We start from the raw sequence: 21,557 nt of genomic DNA, 5'->3' as shown, positions 1-21,557 counted from the left end.
ACTACTCTGACTAATCATATATATAAAATCATACTGAGAGCCTGGAATGAGGAACAAATCCCAGAAGAGAGGTGTCTTGGGATCGTTCGCCCGCTACACAAAAAAGGTGATTAATTGGAATGTAGAAACTATAGGGGAATAACCCTGGTCGACTGAGTGCATATTCAGAGGAGGTTCTTGACGAATATCAAAGTGGTTTTAGGCCTGGTCGATCAACAACAGACCAGATCTTTGTGCTGAGGCAAATACTGGAAAAAAACCAATGAATTCAATATCGACACATACCATCTTTTCGTAGATTTTAAATCTACCTATGATAGTGTCCTAAGAAATAAATTGTATGAAACCATGGATGAATTCCACATCCCCGATAAACGGATAAGATTGGTTAAGGCTACAAAGTGTAAAGTTGTTTGCAAAGTCGAAAGACAGGGCGAACAATCAGAGGCATTTGAAACGCATGTTGGGCTGCGACAGGGAGATGCGCTGGCGTGTCTCCTCTTCAACATAGCTCTGGAAAAGACGGTCAGGGATGCCCAAATAGACAACAGAGGAAACATTTTTAATAAATCATCCCAAATTTTGGCATATGCAGATGATGTTGATCTAGTTGCCCGAACAACACGCAAGCTAGAAGAAATGTATACCACCTTGTCAAATGCCTCAAAAAATATGGACCTGCAAGTAAACGAGGAGAAAACTAAGATAATTTCATCAACATCTAACAATAGAGCCAGAAACATCGTCCACCAATTCACGGGTGATAACTCTACCTTTGAAGTGGTGGACAAATTCACATACTTAGGCTCCCTGATCACCAAGGAGAACGTCATGACGGAAGAAATCAGACGAAGAATAATCCTAGCAAACAAATGCTATTTTGGACTGAGTAGACATATGAGAAGCAGAAACTTAAGCCAAAAAACAAAAATAATCATATACAAAACCCTTATACAACCAGTGTTGACATATAGATCGGAGACATGGACCATTTCCAAGGCAGATGCAAACCTTCTGCTTATATTTGAACAAAGGATCCTGAGAAGAATATTCGGTGGCATCTGTGAAAATGGTGTTTGGAGAAGGAGGTACAACTGCGAGATATATCACAGATATAAACATATATTTGGTGGTAAAGACGTAGTATCTCTTATAAAAATAGGAAGACTAAGATGGGCAGGACATCTGGCAAGATCACAGCAGAACAACCCTCCTAGAAGAATCCTTATGTCACAACCTGTGGGAAGTAGAAGTAGGGGTAGGCTAAAACTCAGATGGAGGGATGGTGCAGATGAGGATGGTAGAAAAATAGACGCAGTAAACTGGCAACAGTTGGCAGTGGATCGAACTGACTGGCGTAATAGACTTGGGAAGGCCGAGGCTCTTGTATAGGGCTGTAGCACCAATGATGATGATGACAATGGAATTAAATGGGTATAATACCCATTTAACCATGCTACAGCTTCTTCTCTTAGAGTAGGCACTAGATTTTATTTCTTTACAAGAAACGCACTTTAAAAATAACTCAACGCACAACCTGAAAGGTTATGCTGAATTTTGCACTAACCGACCCAATCAGAACTATGCCAGTGGAAAGGTAGCTCTATATATAAAGTCAAATATCTGTCCAAAATATAAACCTCATAAATAATATCGAAGTAGTCGCTGTAACATTACTGGTCCTACTAAAGTTCAATATTTGTGTTTCACCAGATGTTCACCAATGTTTCACCAGATGAAACTCTGACTAAGCCCGAATTACTTAATCTTCTCCAACAAATCCCCTTATATCGAATTATTATGGGAGATTTTAATGGCCATAATATTACATGGGAATTAAATAAAACAACACAGAGGAGAAATATGTTAGAAAACATCTTTAACACCATGAACCTATGCCTACTCAATGACGAATCTCCAACAAGATTTAATATGGCTACGGGAACATCTTCTGCCATTGATCTCTTCATATGCAAACTCTCATTGCTCACCCAACTCGATTAGACAGCACTAAAAGATTTATATAGTAGTGATCACTTCACAATCCTTATAAAACATACAGTTAATTTAAATACAAAAATACAATACCAACTTAAAAATGGAAACTAAAAAAGGTAAATTGGATTAAATTTGAAAAAAATATATCAGAAAGAATGAATCAGATTAAAATTTCAGAGTAGATTAACAACACACGCACGAGCTTTAATCAGCTTGTACTGGATGCCATTAATATAGCCATATGAAAATCTTAACTTTAAAGAAACACAAACCAGTTCCCTGGTGGAATACACAAAGTGAGGCCGCTATTCAATTAAGTAAAACAAGTTGGAGTCGATACAAAGAGTACAAAAAAATTGATCTATTAACGAAGTTAAAATTTTTATTTAATTTACTCAGAGCACACGCGATCGTTTCGTTCTTGCATAGTGAACACTCGATAATTATATGTTTCACTGTTAATTGAGTATTGTACTTGGTACACATCGGAGTAGCCTTTTTGTTGAAAATACGTTTGTTCGTAAATAGCGTATCTCCGATTCGAAGTCGATTGATGATGACTTGATCTTTTCTGTTACTTGGTAGGGGAATGTGATGCTTACATGACCTAGACATTCTTTGGGTTCGGTGGCAATGTGATCCCAAGTATTTTGTCATGCTTTGTAGATGTGGCCTTTAATATTTACTTTGCAATCAGCCCAAGGTATTTTAATAATGGTAGCACTATTTTGGTCTATTATTGCATTGCTTGTCAGGGTGTCCATTTCTTCATTGCCACTTATTCCTATATTAGAAGGTACTCAGATGAAGGAAATATCATTTTGCTGAGCCTGTAAATAAAAAAAAATTCTTCTTGGTCTTGAGAAATATTGTGTGAGTACATCACTATCATTGCACAAATTTGCTTTTATGGATAAAACACATTTTCTCACGGCCTGGGGAATTACGGTAGGTTCTCCGGTATATATGCAACAATTTGTTGGAATTTGTATCGTTGACTTAATGTTTTCGCGGATGTTGGGTATTTGGATATTAGATTTTTAAAAGCTTGCTGGACAAGGAAAGGATGTGTGGAATCTATGGAGAGCTCTTTTTTTGAAGGTTTGTTCATCCAGGGAGGAAAATTTACACCAATAGGCACAGTAAGACTAAATTGTTCTAAATTCAGTTAACCAATAACCAATACGTTTTGTTCGCTCAAGAAATAGTAGCATCTTTCCTTGAATGTTCCTGTAATGATCGAAAGATACATTTGTTCTGCAAAACATTGTTGAGTAGGTTACGTTTGTTTTGTTTGCTGAAATTTTGGCAACGTAATTTAGTAACAGGAGTTGCGTCCATTGGCTTAAGGGAGGTTTATTACCCAGAATTGGGCAGCTACTTACTAGACTGGTTCTACTGGCATTTAAAACTAATTTTAAGCGTGTATTTTAAATAAATAATTTACTTAGAATAAATGATCTATACAGAGTAAGTAAGGTTGTTATATCAGCTCACCAAGAGGTATTTGGTAGCATTTTTAGTAGGTTAATTCTGGTATTGGATTGGTAAGAACGTTGCAGATTGTTTACAAGCCAATAAATAAAGCATTTTGGCTCGCAATTTTTTCGTCGATCTTGGATTAACTTGAAATTTTCACAGAAGATAGTGAATGACCCAAAGATCATTTTCTATATCATGCCGCTGTACGCTAAAACCTTGGGGGGTGGCTGCCACCTCATCTCGAATGTGGGAATTTTTAATTACATTTTAACCATTGAAATCGATGGAAAAGTAATTCTAAGCAAAATATGTTTTTAAAGTTTTCTTCGTAAAACTAATATTTTTCGAGTTTTTACTCGAAAATTTTTTACTTCGAGTTTTTTAGAGGGTTTTACTCGAAAAATATGAATTTAATAAAAAAACTATCATCATCATCATTTTAGCTTTACAACCCTGTGTGGGTCCTAGCCTCCCCAAGAATTTTTCTCCAGTCGACCCTATCCATCGCCTTCCTCCGCCAAGCACGTATTTCCATATTTCTCATGTCTTCATCGATGTTATCTAGGAATCTTGTTCTGGGTCTTCCTCTTCTTCTTTGACCAATAGGTCTATCAAGGAGCGTTTTTCTAGCTGGGTCGGTTTGCTCCATCCGCATTACATGGCCTACCCACCTCAGACGTCCTATCTTTATGTGTTTTACGATATCTGGTTCCTGGTATATCCTATAGAGTTCGAAGTTGTACCATTTTCATTTACCGCTCCATAGATGCGCCTTAGTATTTTTCTTTCGAAACATCCTAACATGTTTTCATTGCTTTTTGTTAAAGTCCAGGTTTCTGAACCATATGTTAGGACTGGGCGTATTATTGTTTTGTAGAGTTTTACTTTTGTATTTCTTGATATAACTGTAGATTTAAAAAGGAGATTAAGCCCAAAATAGCATTTATTAGCCGTGCAAATTCTGCGGTTTATCTCTGCGGTAGTGTCATTTTCAGTATTGACGAGCGTTCCCAGGTATACAAATTCGTTAACTGCTTCGATGACGTCATTTTCTATAACAAGTGGCCGTAGTGTTTGTGGTTGCGTACCTTTTTTCATGTATTTTGTTTTATTGGTGTTTATTATTAAACCCATTTTTGTAGCCGCTTCCTTTAATGCTACGTACGCCTCTCGTGCTGCGTTTTCCGTTCTCCCAACAATATTGATATCATCAGCATATGCTAAGATTTGCACAGATTTGTTATATATTGAACCGGTAGTTGTGATTTGTGACGTACGTATTACGTTTTCCAGAGCTAGATTGAATAGTATACAGGAGAGTGGGTCTCCCTGACGTAGCCCGTTATTTGTTTTAAAAGGTTCAGAGAGTTCCCCCTGGATTCGTACTTTGCATTCAACTTTTTCAAGGGTTAGTTTGGTTAAACTTACCAACTGATTTGGTACTCCTAGGTCTATCATTGCTCTAAACAATTCTCTTCTATTTACAGAGTCGTAGGCTGCCTTGTAGTATATAAATATGTGGTGTGTGTCTACACCGTATTCCAGTGTTATCTCTAGAATTTGTCTTAGGGTTGAACTCTGATGAATTGTTGATTTACCACCTCTGAAACCAGCCTGGTATTGTCCTATTATTCGCTCTGCATATGGTGCCATACGATGGCATAGTATATTGGAGAATATTTTATACGCTGCATTTAGGAGCGTAATTCCTCGATGGTTAGAGCATATAAAGATATCTCCCTTTTTGTGTATGGTGCAAAGTATTCCAATATTCCAATCATTGGGAAGGGACTTCTGTATCCATATTTCTTTTATAAGCTGCTGTAGCGCTATTAAGATAAATAAAAAAACTATAGATATTAAAATTTTATCCTTTAGAAACACAAACAAAATCCTTATTTTATAATTTTTTACGATCGACACAAACCAAGATACGGCATGTTAAACGTTGGTTTTTTTTTTCAAGTGCACAATTAGACCTTTACAAAAGTTTCTAGCATAAAAATTAAGCGAATTGATTAAAATAAGGTTGGTACCTATTTTTTCTTTTTTTTTTATTCAAAAAAATCACTGAAAACAACCGCTAAACTACCCTCCTAGTTAAAATTGATCTTCACCCTTTTGCAATTGGAGTTTGCATCTCCGAAAATACTGGAGACAAAAAAATTATAGAACACCTAATTACAGCTTTTTTATTAACTAAAATTTTCCAATAAACAGATTTTCTTTACACTGAATATTTAGAGAGTTTTAGCTGTTTAAAACATCTATTTATGAGCAAACACCCCCTTATTCGAGCCCTTTAAACTCACTCCACTTAAAAAATAAGGGATCTTACGGAATTTAATTTACATAGTCTTATAGCTCTTCAAAAAACCCCACAAAGTTATCTTTGAAAAAACTTTTTATTGCCAAAAACAATTTTTTTTTTCAAAAACTCAAATATCCCGTTTGGGAGTGAAATAAAGCATTTTTAATGTATATTATACCACAGAACCGGTTGTTTGGCAGTAATACGTTATAAGAGGTTCCACTTCCATTCAAATCGAATGACAGAAAAGAAGAAACATCTGCTCATGTGTCTGCGTGTGTGTGACTATTTCCTTGATACCTCGCCAGTGTGTTGTGAAGTTCGAAAGAAATAACACGTGCTCTGACAATTATGGTAGAATTATTTAATTGTGTTTATTATAGTAAATAAGTTGGTAAGTTTCAATCAATTATATCAATAATCATTATTTAACCAGTCAAAATCAAATTGTACCCATATTAAGGTTTACAATATTTTTATATAATTTTTGACAATAAGGGGTAGTTTACCCCTAAAAATAATCAACGACCCTGAGCATTATATAGAATCTCAAGTGCAAATTGAGATGATCATAATCCGAAATTTTTATGCAAATCAATGAAAGCCGAAATCATTCTTCCGATTAAAGCCGAGTAAGTTTTTTATATATAGCTAGAACAAGAGTGGTTTTAAGGATTGAAATACTATGATATTATATCCTAAAGCATAAAACAATCATTATTTAACTAATAAAAACCAAATGTTGACAATATTAAAGTTTAAAATGTTATTTTATAATTTTTTACAATTAGGGGTAGTTTTCACCCTTCCATAGTAGAGTAATGCATTGGTTAGTAATCAGTGTAGCAGTATCTGACGGTTCGGGAGACTGAGACCTCAGAAGCTCTGAAGAAGACGTCGAAGAGGATGTCGAAAGCTCGGCGCAATAATAATCGACGCGGTTCATCCCGGAAGACAGATGCTTCCAAATCAGCGTATGGCTGCTATTCCACAGATTCCTCAGGTAATTTTCAGTGTCATTTGCTATTTATTTGCTTAAGTACAAAAGCTGTACACTTGGAACTGGTCAGCGACTTGACCACAGAATATTTTATAGCCTCACTTCATCGCTTTATATCACGACGTGGTATTTGTAGAAAAATCTTTTCAGAATACGGTACTAAAACAAAATTAATATTAGCGAAGACCGACTCAACAAATATCAGCTGATCCCACGAAGACTTTTATTATTTTTGAAAATATGGTCATCCGAATACATATTACAACTACAATCCTGAAACAAATGGAAGAAATCAGAATTTGAATCGGGTACACTTTTGTATTAATCAAGAAGGATGGGCTTTCTTTCCTCAAATGGTCATTAGTTCATGGGCAAACGACCTTTCAGTGTTGTTGTCACTCACACAGTGCAATGGTGAAAACTGCAACTGGAATTATTCATCGTTTAGTACCTACTTAAATTATGTACATTGCTTTGTTCTTAAGGAAGTATCGGCCTTCATTTTGATTTTTTACAGGAGACTGACAATTCCCAATATTTTTAATCTTCCCACTTCTTGACAGACGAGGGTGAACAGAGTACCAGTGAAAACACAGACGCTTACAAACTTTCTGTCGTTTAAGATATAATATAATATAAAGGAATTAAAATCAAAATTAATTAGTGGCACGTAAACACTCAATTGATGTTTAATTATGTAGTTATAAGTTACTGACTCCTGCTTTTAAAATAATTTTGTCTTGTGTATACAAGTCGAATCCTGTGAGTACTAAAGTGTTTCTATTTTTTTCTTTTTCTAAGTTATCCCTGAAAATAACGACTCCAAGCACAAACAGGGAGTTGGCATTATAGTTGATAAGAATTCTCAGAAAGCTGTTTGTAACTTTGTTCCCTACTCTGATCGAGTATTAATGATGTCTCTAAACTCTCATTTAAAACGTAAAATAAATATAATCCAAGTATATGCACCCACTGCAGACAAGGATGAAGATACCATAGAGGCCTTCTATAAACAAATCGACAATGTCTTAAGGCTAACTAACAGACAAGATATAAATATTATAATGGGCGATTTGAACGCTAAAGTGGGCCAAGAAGAAGTGAAGAATTGCGTGGGGCGATATGGACTCGGGGAAAGGAATGAACGTGGCGATAGGCTTGTCTATTTCTGTGTCAATGAGGAACTCATAATTACAAATACCTTATTCAAACTTCCTAAACGTAGACTATAGACATGGAGGTCACCAGTTGACAATAACAACAAAATAGTCAGAAATCAAATAGATTATATTATCGTCAACAGTAGATATAGAAATTCTATAATATCATCTAAAACTTATCCAGGAGTGGACATATCCTCCGATCACAACCCGGTTGTTTTGTCAATGAGAGTGAAACTAAAGAAGATCAACAGCCCTAGCACCAAGAAAATCATGGATACAAGACGTCTCAAAGAAGACAACACATATGCGGAAACGAAATTTAAAATAAGCGAGAACTTAAGGAAAGTCAAATAAGATAATGCGGAAACTCTAACTATTGACCAAAAATGGGGAAAATTCAACATGCCATTGTGTCAGTTGGAAAAGAATCCCTCAAACCACTTGGAGAAAAAACAAAACCTTGAATGACAGTAGAACTCATTGAACTTATGGAAGAACGAAGAAAACATAAAGCAAAAGACCTGAATAAATACAAAGAAATTTAGAGAAACATCAGAAAGAAAATTCGAGAGGCAAAAGAGAGGTGGCTCTCCGACAGATGCAAGGAAATAGAAGATCTGGATAAAAAGTATGATAGCTTTTATTTACACAAAAAAATTAAAGAAATGACAGGTTCTAAAAACGTACAAGAACGAATATCCTTAAAAATGATAAAGGGGATATTATTACTGATATGAAGGAGAGATTATGTCACTGGACCAATTACATCCAACAATTATCTAATGATGAAAGAGAAGAACTGTCAATAGAAATCACCGAGGATACCGGACCACCAATACTAAGAAAAGAAGTCATCTATGCCATCAAAAACACAAAGCGGGTAAAGCTACTGGACCAGATGATGTGCCAATCGAATTATTAAAACTCATCGATGAAGATGTTATTGATGTAATGGTTGAACTCTTTAATCTAATATATCAGACTGCCACAATCATCAGATAATGGCTGCAATCAACCTTTGTAGCAATTCCCAAAAAGCCAAGTGCAAGAACTTGCTTAGATCACAGAACAATAGCTTTAATGAGTTACACAAAACATTTTTGAAAATAATTCACAGCAGAATTGTTAAAACTCTTGAATATGAAATTAGTGACACACAATTTAGCTTTAGAAATGGTATAAGTACAAGAGATGCTTTGTTAGGCTTGAATGAGCTGGCTCAGAGATGCATAAACATGAATCAGGACATGTACTTATGTTTTGTAGACTTTGAAAAGGCCATTGATAAGGTTCAACATAAAAAGCTTGTAGATATATTAAAAAGCAAAAATATTGACAGTCGTGGTATGAAAATTATATCTAATTTATATTGGAATCAAACTGCCAAGGTAAGAGTTGACAACCAGTACACTCAAACTATCAAAATACAGAGAGGAGTCCGCCAGGGTTGCGTGCTGTCCCCACTACTTTTCAATGTCTACAGTGAAGCGGTATTTCAAAAAGCGCTCTCAGACTCAATAGAAGGTATATCTATCAATGGAGAAGTTTTGAATAACTTACGTTTTGCAGACGATACAGTAATAATGACAGATAACAACAATGATTTACAGAACGTAATGCAGCGCCTTAATGAATGCTGTCATGAGTACGGACTGAAGATAAATTTAAAGAAAACTAAATGCATGATCATGACTAAATCTGCACATGCAAATATCCAACTGACTATTGAAGATACTGCAATTGAGAGTGTTAATAACTATAAATACTTAGGAACATGGACAACATCAGATGTAGACCAAACCAAAGAAACTAGGACACCCATTGAATGGGTGCATCATTCATTAAACTTAAAAAGTTTCTTTGTTGTCGGGATATAAGGTTGGAACTACGCCTGAGAATGCTTCGATGTTACGTGTTTTCTACTCTTCTTTATGGCTTGAAAGCGTGGACACTAAAACAAGTCCATCTGAATAGGTTGGCCGCCTTAGAATTTTGGTGTTACAGAAGAATCCTACGAATATCATGGATTCAAAGAATGTCAAACGTGGAAGTAACTAGAAGGATAGGAAATGAGGCGGGAATAATATTAACTATCAAAAGACGAAAACTTGAGTACTCAGGACATGCGATGAGAGGGCAAAAATACGTATTATTACAACTTATTATGCAAGGCAAAATCCGAGGAAAGCGAAATGTGGGAAGACGAAGAATATCCTGGCTTAAGAACTTAAGGGAATGGTTTGAATGCAGCAGTGCAGAACTTTTTAGAGCGACAGTCAACAGAGTCCGCATAGCCATGATGATTTCCAACCTTCGATAGAAGATGGAACTTAAAGAAGAAGAAGTTGTCCCTCTTATATGCAGTTCTGTTAGTTTATATTATGCTTAGCGTTTTCATGTCGTATCATTTTTAACTTCATATCAAACTTTTTCTGTCCTTTACGTTCGTCTATTCCAGTCATCATGTGTTTCATCAACATTTTCAATTCTTCAAAATCCTCTGTATCTTTCTTCTTTTCTCCTTCTTGTGGCGTCCTTTGTACCATTGTACTTTTTTTAACCTTCTGTCGGGCGCGACTGTTCAAATTGATACAACACAAATGTTTTGTGCCAGTACGTGCGTCTTGCAAACCGTCGGGAATTGTCGTTACCAGTAACTTCCTACTTCCCTATTCTACAAAATATGATCTGGCATTACGAAATGTTCTTTGTCAGAACGAAGATATTTGAATATTGTTTATTTTGATATACGGCGCCCATTAGTGTAACAAAATAATTTTGTAAATTTGTGACATTTATTAGTTTGGTAAGTACTATTCCTTTATACTACCTTTTCTTTTTTTATTATTAAAAATTACACAATTATATTTACACTTCATCAAACTGATTCACTGAGCCTGGTTGGAAATATTTTTGTGATTTAACAAATTAATATTTGTTTTAGGTCAGAAATACGCTTATCATGGCAAGTTGTAATAAAAAATATAATTTGGAGGATCCTAAAGATATTGAAGAACTACAAAAATATTGATTCTTGACGACGACGAAGGAGATTCACAGGACGATTGTGATCATGAAGAGGATACAGATCTAGAAGCTAGTGGCAATGATGATTACGATGGATCTAAGGCAGGTGATAATAACTTTGGAAGAGAGAAAAGTAATGGAAAGAAGCTCTTAGAAAAAATAACAAAATGGAATAAAAATACCCCATCACAAAGAGTTCGTTCAAAACAACATAATCTTATTCGTAAGTTACCAGGTACAATAGGTGCTGCAAGAATAGCAAAAATTCCTTTGAAATGCTGAAGTTGCGTTAGGGACGACGAAATATTGCGTATAATTGTACAAAAGACCAACCAATATATTGAAAGTGTTAAATCGCTCTTCAAACGCGATAGAGATGCCAAGCCTATAGACATTGTTGAATTGAAAGCATTTATAGGACTCTTATACTTTGCTGGTATTCACAGAGGTAACAGACAAAGTGTAGAAGACCTGAGGGGATCCGACGGGAATGGTATTGAAAATTTCAAACATTATGCGTTGTATGCGATTTGATGATCACACTACCAGAAATTTCGTGACGTTTTTACAATGTTAGTGAATAATTCACAGAAATCCCATAGTTTAGGACACAACGTTACAATTGATGAAAAATTGGAAGGCTTTCGTGGAAGATGCGGTTTTGTACAATAAATATCTATAATCGGTTCACAATTTGTCGATAGCTCACTACAAGTTTAACCCTAATTAGAAAACTGAAATACACAGAGGATAGGTAATACCATATAATAGTAAAAACCAACCTGAAACTGATGGTTTAAGGTGTTTTCAACTAACTCACCTTGTATCTGAAGGAATACAATACAGCAGTCAACCTTATAATCCGATTACGAAGGTATTTTGGTTACAGATGACCGACCAGTGTCGTAGAGTATAGGATTGAAACATTTATTTGAACTAAATAAATATATTTTTTAAATTGTACTTATGTAAATTGCATTTTTGTTTTAATAAAACTTCTTTATTTTATTCAAAAATAAAACGTTTCTTGCCATTTGTAAAAGATACATTTATTTAATTAAGGGGAAAGGCGCCAAATGTCGCCTGGCAAAATTTTCAATGTGTTTTAAATGTATCCATTATTTTCGAATCCGGAGAAAACTAATAAATATTTTTGAAAAATTTAAACGCAGAATGAAAGATTACATTATTACTGAGGGCAGAAGGTCCCTGAAAACTTCTACAATGTTTATCTTATTATGTTACGTAACAGGGGAGAAAATAAAAGAGAAAATATAGTATAATTTTTAATTGAAAATATTGCATGCAAAAGAAACTTTTTATTTATTCTAATAAATATTTCATTCTGCCTTTAAATTTTTCAAAAATGCTTTTTAGTTTTCTCAGGATTTGAAAAAAAATGGATATATTTAAAACACATTGAACATTTTGACAGGCGACATTTTGCGCCTTTTCCCTTTAATACCTTACGATTGCAACTACTATTATTTACCTTACATAATTACGATTAGAAAACTATTTAAATTCAAAATAAATAGGATCAACTTCGGAATCCGAGTTGACTTGAGGGTTAATAATTAGCGGTTGTGTCTCTACGGTCACATCAATTAGGTTATCAAGATCCCACATTTTTTGTTCTTCTTCTATTACATGTCTTACTGCATCTTTCCAGTTTTGTTCTGTAATATGTTGTAAAGACTCATATACCAATTCACGTACAGCTTGTATTTTATATGACGTATTTTTTCTAGCCACATAACTTTTCATTTGTGTCCAAATGAGTTCAATTGGATTTATTTCGCAGTGGTAGGGTGGAAGTCTAAGGACTGTGATGTTTCACCTTTCCGCCATTTTGTCAACTACGTATTTCTTAAACTTAGATTTGTGTTGCCGGGCAATTTTTAAAAGTTCTGCTTTTACCATTCCATCTTCGTAAGGCAGATACTTATTCCGCAGCCAGTGAAGAATATACTGTTTCTTCCACGCAGTCTTTCTACTAGTCGTGAATGATAAAATGCATTATCTAATACTATAATTGAATTTGGTGGTATGTGTTCAATCATCTGCTTAAAATACTCTTCGAAAACATCAACTGTCATCTCCTCGTGATAGTCTTTTGTGCTTTTGGACTGAAGTTCCAACAAACCATGCTTAACAAATCCTTTTTCACTGCCAATGTGAGAAATTATTAATCTACTGCCTTTACCAGAAGGTGGGGAGATATTAATAGACCAACCTTCCATAAAGGCTTGTTTGAAGCTTAATACATTTTTATCTGACTTAATATATTTTTTTAGAGTATGACCTGAGTTTACCCACGTTTCATCCTGGTAGAAGATTGGCCTTCCTTCTGCCCGGAATTTTCGTATGGATCTTAGATAATTTCTTCTCCAACATATTATCTCCTCCCAGTCAATCAAAAGTGATTTTCGGTCTGATTTCTCCCACCGGAAATTTAATTCTTTTAAAACTTGCCACAATTTAGTTCTTCCGATATGAGGCAAATCCGGGTCATCTCTAACTTCTTGTAAAACTTTGTTTAGGTTTGGTATTTCTTTTTTGAAAAAAAATCCATGAATTTTTCTTCGAATACCATTTTTGGCAAATTCATTAATTTCAATAGGCTTTTTCCCTCTCTTTAAGTGTTCGTTTGTGTTTAAGTTAGCTATACCGTGTTTTTTTCTTTCTGATAGGAACCTATATATAGTTGACTCCCCTACGCCAGTCATGTTGGCACAACTTTCGACTATGTTGCGAACAGTGTTTGTGGGATTCTGAGAAACCAGAGCATCGTGAACATTCAGGACAATAGTCTTTTCTCTTGGTGAATAGACAGGCTTACTGACTGTACGCAACAGTACCGGTGTAAAACTTGATGATGTTGATAATGAAGCCATCACAAACAATCCAACAAAACGAGCACGAGCGAAAGGTACGTATATGTTCGTAGGTATATGGAATAAAAAAATCACTCACGCACTGCATATAATTCGAAAAAGAAATATTCGAGAAGATAATTACTGCCGTAGACGCAGAAACACCGACGAGCCCTAAATTACATGCAATCAAAAACGTACTAAACAAAAAAATTGTTTTCGTTCGTAATAACTTCACCCTTTCAAGTTAAGTTTCGAATATAAACTGAACAGACGAGGCACGTGGCCAAAGCCGGCATCTTTATACCCATTATATTATTAAAAATCTGGGGAATTCCATTCTAATTATCTTGCAACGAATAGTACCTTCGAATATGAATTCCAGGTTTTGTAGTAAAGTGATTAAACGCGAAGATTAGTATTGAAATATCCAAAGAGATAAGGTATTCTTATTTACAAAATTGTTAATGGTTAAATTCTTATTTTTATTAATAGAATATAATAACCAACATTAGCCGTGAAAGTTTTAAGTGTTTCTTGCTAAATGTATTAGTATTAAAACATTATTAATATTGATAAACATTTTGGAAAGGAAAATAAATGTAAAACGCATTAATTTTAATGAATAAACATCTTAGGAACGCCTATGATGATACAAATTTTACGACCGTTTTATAACTTTGAGGCACATATTTCGTGCTCTCAACAATTTGTGAACGGATTGTAATAAACCTAATAAATATGATGTGACAATCTACGCCCTTATGGATTTCCAGGTTTACTATCTATATTATTTGGAAATAGATGCAGGACTACAACCTGAAGGCCCGTTTAGATTGAGCAAAAACACCGTTGTATGTTGTTCTGCGACTTTGCCAACCTAAAAACCAGACAGAACATAATATTACCAGAATTACTTCTGACAACTGGTTCAACAGCACTTCATTGATAGATGAGCTACGACGTAAAAACCTTTCTTACTTTGGCACGTTGAAAAAAAAGTCGAAATTCTACCTGAATTCCTTCCAAATCAGACGATAGTTAATGATAGTAGCTTGTTTGCCTTCGAAAATTGGTGCACTTTGATTTCTTACGTTCCTAGAAACGTAATTTTGGCTTCAAGTTTACATGAAGATTCCGTTGATCTTGAAACAGGAGTTAAAAGAAAAATATTATCAACATTTATAACTGCATCAAAGGCGAAGTTGAAACAACAGATAAATTGTGTGCATCATACAACGTAGCTAAAAATGTTCATCGTTGGCCCATGGTGGTATGTTTCACTATGCCCAATATTAGTGAAATCAATGCTGAGGTCATAATATATTTTGGCAATGATCAAAATGTTCTTCAAAAAAAAAAAACTTTTTTAAAAAAATTTGTCACATGCATTAGTTGTACCTTATATGGTTCGACGAAGTTCAGAAACATCAGGAATTCAAATCAGCCTGCCACAACGTCTAAAAGAATTTGCCCCATTAGAGCAATGAGAACAGAAATCAGAAAGTGAAGATGTCGGAAAAGGCAAGAGATGTCATACATGCACTGGACAAATACGTTTGACTAAGTATAGCTGCAAAATTGTGAGAAACCCATTTGTCTGATTCACATAGACAGCTTTTGCAATATTTTTAGACCGATATACACAGAAATAGCACAAGATGACATAAATGAGGAAAGGGTATAACACAAAACTGTATTCTTTTTTACGAGTACTACGTCAGATTTTAGAAAAAGTTAGTTAGTTACCTTTGCGTTAATGATTTGTATTCGAATGTATTTTTAAGTTTTTTTATGTACTTACGTACATGGTTGATATGTATTAAATGCATAGTATTAAAATAAGTTGTTGTTGATTACAATAAGAGACGTAAACAGCCGCGTAATCAATTTGATAGACCGCTTTTTGGTTTGAAGATCGCGCACGACTGAAGATTAACTATTTATGATTTTTCTCATGATATTTGTTGACGTCTTCTTTCATTTCTTAAATAATATTTATCATCTAAATACATTTTATTTCTGACTTTTCCCTCGTATCAGCTTTCAATAAAAAGCGTTCAACAATAGATAACCCGGCCTTCAATACGGTTTTGACGTTTATATTTTCTCGTGTTTTTTAGTTTAATAATTTATACCAATATTTTTTATAACATGGTCTAGAAAAAAGATGTTGCTAAGATTATTTCCACAGGTATTAAAGTACTGAATAATGAAACGTACTTACTATAATATAACTTAATACATAAGTTTTAAAACAAATTTATTTACCCTAAATTTTTACTTGCAGCTAAAATTACAAAATGGAGGAGGAAAAAGGTCAGGATTCACAAAAAAAGACTAACCCAGTAGATAGGGCAAATTTGATATCGAATTTATTCTTTTGGTAAGTAAATACAGCGTTCACCAACAAAAATTTGCTTCTTTTCCTTGTTTTTTATACTTAAGGTCTATGGGTATTTTTACTAGGTAATATTTAGTGATTTCGAAGACCAACAGTCTTGCCACCGTTTTTATGGTGTTCCTGTGAGCCTTCTTCCCTTTGGTTTCCTATCTCTTATAATTTTTGCAACTATATTTTTGATGAGTTTATTAATTACAATTTCTGTTTCGTTTCTTCCCCATCGAACTAAATTGTTTATTAAAGGATACGAATAAATAATTCCGGTATCGATGTTGATTAAAACATAGATATTAAACAGCAATACAAACAGGTGTACTTGCTGATCACAATACTCTTATCTCTAGATTCTAGTTTTAATTACAACAAATAAAATCCATCCTATGGTTTAACAGACCAATTCGAGCTCTGACCTCCTTGATCAAACCTCTCCATCTGTTATGGTCTGTACCAATTCTCCTCCTATTGACTACTAAGGAGATTTCTGGCCTCGTCATCCACACCAGCCTTCCATCGCGTTTTTGGTCTTCCAATAGGTCTCCTCCCCCGCATTCTTGTATTCAACAGTTTTTTTGACGGCCGGTTTTCTTCCATCCTAAATACATCGCCTGTGCATTGAAGACGCTGTAGGCGGACATACTGAGTTAAAAGTGATTATTTATATATTATATATTTCATAATTGTATCTGATTCGCTGAGTTGTCTATTATCAAAGTCGCCAATCTTCACCTTGACCAATTTACAGGAACCGCGAAATTATGTGCTATCTTTATTTTGGTTACGATTTGCCTAATTATTATAATTTGTTGTAAATATGTAATGAGTATTTTGTTTCATACAATTTTTTTAACGTCTATCAGTACCTATTGAGAAAATTCAATAAGAAAAATAAACATTGGCAATTATGATACTGATATTGTAACTTTGATTACTTTGATACAAATTTTGCTGCTTTCAAGTCATTTGAAATGGGTCTAATTAAATCAAAAGTCATTGTTGTCAAAATTAATTTTATTTTAGGTAGGCTTGGTAGATCCATGTTCTGTAAAGGTGCTTTGTAGTATTCCAGCCTTGGATTTTGGAGTAAAATGTTTCCAAAATAAGTCTTAAGTAAATTCTTGACGTTCTTTAACTTCTCCTGACTGGCATTTTGTATATTGTTGGCTTCAAGTATGGTAAGATTGATACGAAATAACCTTTCTTTAATCTTGGTGAAGCTCCGAAACATTCCAGTTAAAAAGTTGAAATTTGGATCACCCTTCATTAAAATGTCTCCAGGTTTTTGATGGATAGCTTCAAATAAGTCATTTATATTCAGTAATTTTAAAATAAAACTGCCTTGTAGCTTTATGGAAGCTATCAGCCTGGGTCTTCCAGTCGAAAAAGTTAAAATCTTGGTCAGCTAACAAACCAGTTGTATAATCTTTCATTTCATTGTAATATTCTGCAGGGTTTGCTACCTGCAACTTCAAGTTTTTTAATTTTTTGTTAATCAGCCCAAATATCATATCGGAAGGGATACATTAGTGCCCTCTAACAGGAAATAATAGCTCCTTTGTCTTTATATTCACTGGAGCTTGCTTGCATAACCATGTCAAGTACATAGTAAGCACAATCATACACAAGTCTCACAGTAGTTACCTTTGACATATCTGTTTGGAATAAACAGTGCAGGATTGCAGAGGCCACGTGATTGGAAGACTTCGCGTATTGGTCATCGGTCCAGCAAAAGCTGAATGAGTTCTGAGGCCCAACTGCAGCCTTTGAGTATCCCCGAACGACGGTGAGATTATGTAAATAAAGGTGACTGCTGTAATATGCCTGCTGGTCTGGCACTTTTGGTAAGGACAGATTTTTGTGAAGGTCATAGAAGAAAGTTATCATGTTGGTATTCTCTTTCTTCGTTAAATTATGGAATGCTCTGACTCGTAGCTTGTGGATTTTTTTTTTACATATTAAATTAGCTTTCTCATCTCCTTCAGGTCGTTAAATTTTTTCCTCTAGTGATAAACATGTGGAACACATATCTTCACGTGGTCTACAAAAGCCTAAATTAAAATTTTTGTTAAACATTTCCCAGAAAAAGTCTCTCTTGACAGGTTCATTTGACGGATCACTTGAGTAAAGACGGTAAAACTTAGTAATGTTTAAGTTTTTAGACAGATATCTCTTTTCGTATTTGCCACGGCAATAATGTGACTTAATACATTTTAGCTTCATTATAAAAGCCATAACACATTTCTTCTAAGTTAAAAACTTTTGTTGTCTTTCTGTCTCCACCCCTTCTTTCAATAGGTGCATTATTGTCCTTTTTATAATTTTTCTCTATCTATAACTCTTTGTCGTGCAATACGAAATATATGTTCGGGTCTATTTGACCCCAAAAAAAATTAATTCGTATTTTGCAAATTATTACGCGGCGTAACGTTTTGGTGCTTCGTAATCTTAGTACTTATATGAGGTCTTTCAATTGAATACGAGATAAAATTCAACTTCCTGATTTTTTTGATAAAAATTAAATTGTTACCTATAGTACGTTCGGGTCAATATGACCCCCGTATTTAAACCGTTAAAAATTACCTGTGTACGTATGTTTAGTTGGCAGTATTTTATATATTTTTTCAGTCAGGTACGTCTATAAATAGAAACAAGTTTTTGCAAGCTAGAACTTTTTAAAAATGTGTAGTGTAGCTACACGATGTCGTTTAGAAGGGCCTGTCACGTAGACGAAAGTGGGGGTGATAGACAAGTGGTAGGCTGGTAGAACACTGATATGCCAAGCGCATTCATTTATATTTCAAATTTCAGTCTCAGTCTATATTTGCATGTTGATGATGTTGCATCAAAGAACGCTAACCGAAGATGAGCTCGCTAACGTGTCAGAGAGTGATGAGTGCATCAGAAATAGACAACAATACAAGTAGTGAGAGTGAGGAAGAAAGTAGTGATGACTATGCTGTTCCATTCTACGTACAACATCCTGTAGAGCCTTCTGTAACAGTTTCTTCAAAAGACGGTAATATCCAGTGGTCTCTCGATCCTCATTATCAAAGTGGTCGTTTTTCCACGGCCAGTGTTATAAATAATGCTCCAGGAGTTACAAAGTACGCATGTGCACGAATTTCCGATAACAAAAATTCATTTGACGCACTCTTTTCTGACATAGTTGCAAACCAAATTATAAATATGACCAACATGGAAAGACAGCGTGTTTTTGGAACCAACTGGAAAAACTTTCAAGCATACATTTGTCTTTTATTGTTAGCTGGAGTTTTTAAGTCCCATGGCGAATCAACTAAAAGTTTGTGAAATGAAGAAACGGGTCGTAGTGTATTTTGAGCAACAATGTCCCTGGAAGTATTTACAAAAATTTCGCAAGTATTACGTTTTGATAACAAGACTACTAGACAGGATAAGAGACGTATTGATGAACTTGCTGCAATACGTGAAATTTGGGAAAAATGGGTAGAAAATATACCAAAATTTTTTAACCCTAATAAAAATGTTACCGTCAACGAGCAATTAGTTGCCTTTAGAGGCCGCTGTCCCTTCAAACAGTACATTCCCAGTAAACCAGCAAAATATGGCATACAAATTTGGGCTGTGTGACAGTAAAAAAAGTGCAATGACTGCTCTAAAATTGCAGATCTATACAGGAAAGGAAGCAGGTGCTGCGCCGGAACGGAATCAGGGAATGCGTGTGGTGTGCGACTTGTGAAGTGGTTTAAAAGGCCACAATATCACTTGTGATAACTTTGTTACATCATACAATTTAGGAAAACTTCTTCTAAAAAGAAAAAATACAATGCTGGGGACTATAAAAAAAATAAACCAGAGCTTCCAGCACAAATTGCGAATAAAGAAGTTCATAGTTCGTCTTTTTACTTCACGCAAGATACCACTGCTGTTAACTATGTTTCTAAAAAGTATAAAAATGTTATTCTTATGAGGACTTTGGATCATGATAATGCTATTAGTGACAGAAACGACAAAAAGCCATAATTATTTTAGATTACAATTCCAGTAAGGGAGCATTGGATACTCTAAATCAGCTTGTTGGTACATATATATGTAAGAGGAAGACAAATTGCTGGTCGTTGGTTGTTTTTTATAATATGCTGGACATCAAAAAATGCTCAATGGAACACCAACAAACTTACAAAACGGCGAATTTTTCTTGAGGAATTGGGAAAAACACTGATGAAACCACTTATCCTTTCCAGGAAAAAATTATCAAGAACTAAAGACTCACAAAAAGTGGTAAAAAAAACACGAACAGAAGCGAGTGAAGAAGATGGAAATTATAGTGAACCGTCTATGGGCAATCCAACTCCGCCTGCTAAACGAGCACGCTGTAAATTTTGCTCTAAAAACGATAACAAGACTAATATTTTATGTTATGTATATCACAAACATATTTGTAAAACCCATTTTTTTATTACTCTCCCAGTTGTACACTAAATTAAATTTTGTAGGTATTTGTTCTTAGGCTTTTCTGGGAAAGAAAAAAATGCCTTTCATTTTTGTTAATAAGGTTTAATTTACATTAGCAACATAATTTTTGTTTAATTAACTATAATTTTTTGTTAATAAAGTTTTGTTTAGCACCATTAGCTTATCTTATTTCGATTAAGGACCGTAAACCATAGTTGAGTCATATTAACCCGAACAGTACATTTGCATAGTTGACCCGAACGGACAGCAGGGTTAACTTTAAAATATTTTTTTTATTAATTTTTTTTAATTACTAACAAATGAGTCTCCAGCACATGTTACAAAAGTAATTAAAAAGGTTTAGACGTATTTCAGAGCATATTATTTTCTTTAAATTTGTATTATACCCAATGTATTTTTATTGGAAGTGACTAATCTATCCTTACTTTGAAAACATATACTAGATTATGTTTTTCTTTTATGGTTTTATTACTATATAATTGTATATTTTATCTTAGTTGGTTGCTACCCTACTTCGTCAAAGGTTACAAACGAGAATTGACCGAAGATGACATGTATAGATATCGAAGTGAGCATGATTCCAGCAAGCTAGGCCAAAAGCTAGAAGATCGATGGAAGACACATGGTATCAATAACCAAAATCCTGCATATTGGAAAGTATTAATAGGAACATTTATTTGGGAAATATTGGGTCTTAATATTCTTATTGTACTAATAGAAACATTAAAGTAAGTAGATTGCCTAGAATAACAACCCAAATAATTTATTTATCACATATTTATTTAGTTTTTATATAATTTTGTTTCTATTTATACTTTATTTTATATTTTATAAAAATTTGCTA

General features: G+C 34.4%; 1 protein-coding gene across 4 annotated transcripts in view; it reads left to right on the top strand.

Annotated features, from left to right (window-relative positions):
• LOC140449787 (probable multidrug resistance-associated protein lethal(2)03659) overlaps positions 1-21,557 on the top strand; it is a 74,857-nt gene that overhangs the window by 2,797 nt on the left and 50,503 nt on the right. For 2 of the 4 annotated variants that reach the window (XM_072543134.1, XM_072543133.1), the window contains 2 exons: positions 16,148-16,243; positions 21,211-21,441. In XM_072543134.1, coding sequence (XP_072399235.1) covers positions 16,161-16,243; positions 21,211-21,441 — 314 coding nt within the window. In that variant the 5' untranslated portion in view covers positions 16,148-16,160. Of the gene's footprint in view, positions 1-6,105; positions 6,186-6,670; positions 6,795-16,147; positions 16,244-21,210; positions 21,442-21,557 lie in introns of those variants that run through there. The other 2 variants (XM_072543135.1, XM_072543136.1) reach the window with 2 other exon arrangements.

This window comes from Diabrotica undecimpunctata, chromosome 9 (genome assembly GCF_040954645.1).
Source record: "Diabrotica undecimpunctata isolate CICGRU chromosome 9, icDiaUnde3, whole genome shotgun sequence".
In the NCBI taxonomy this organism is placed as follows: domain Eukaryota; kingdom Metazoa; phylum Arthropoda; class Insecta; order Coleoptera; family Chrysomelidae; genus Diabrotica; species Diabrotica undecimpunctata.
Note: the sequence above shows the minus strand (reverse complement) of the source record. Positions and strands in the feature narration are given on the sequence as shown.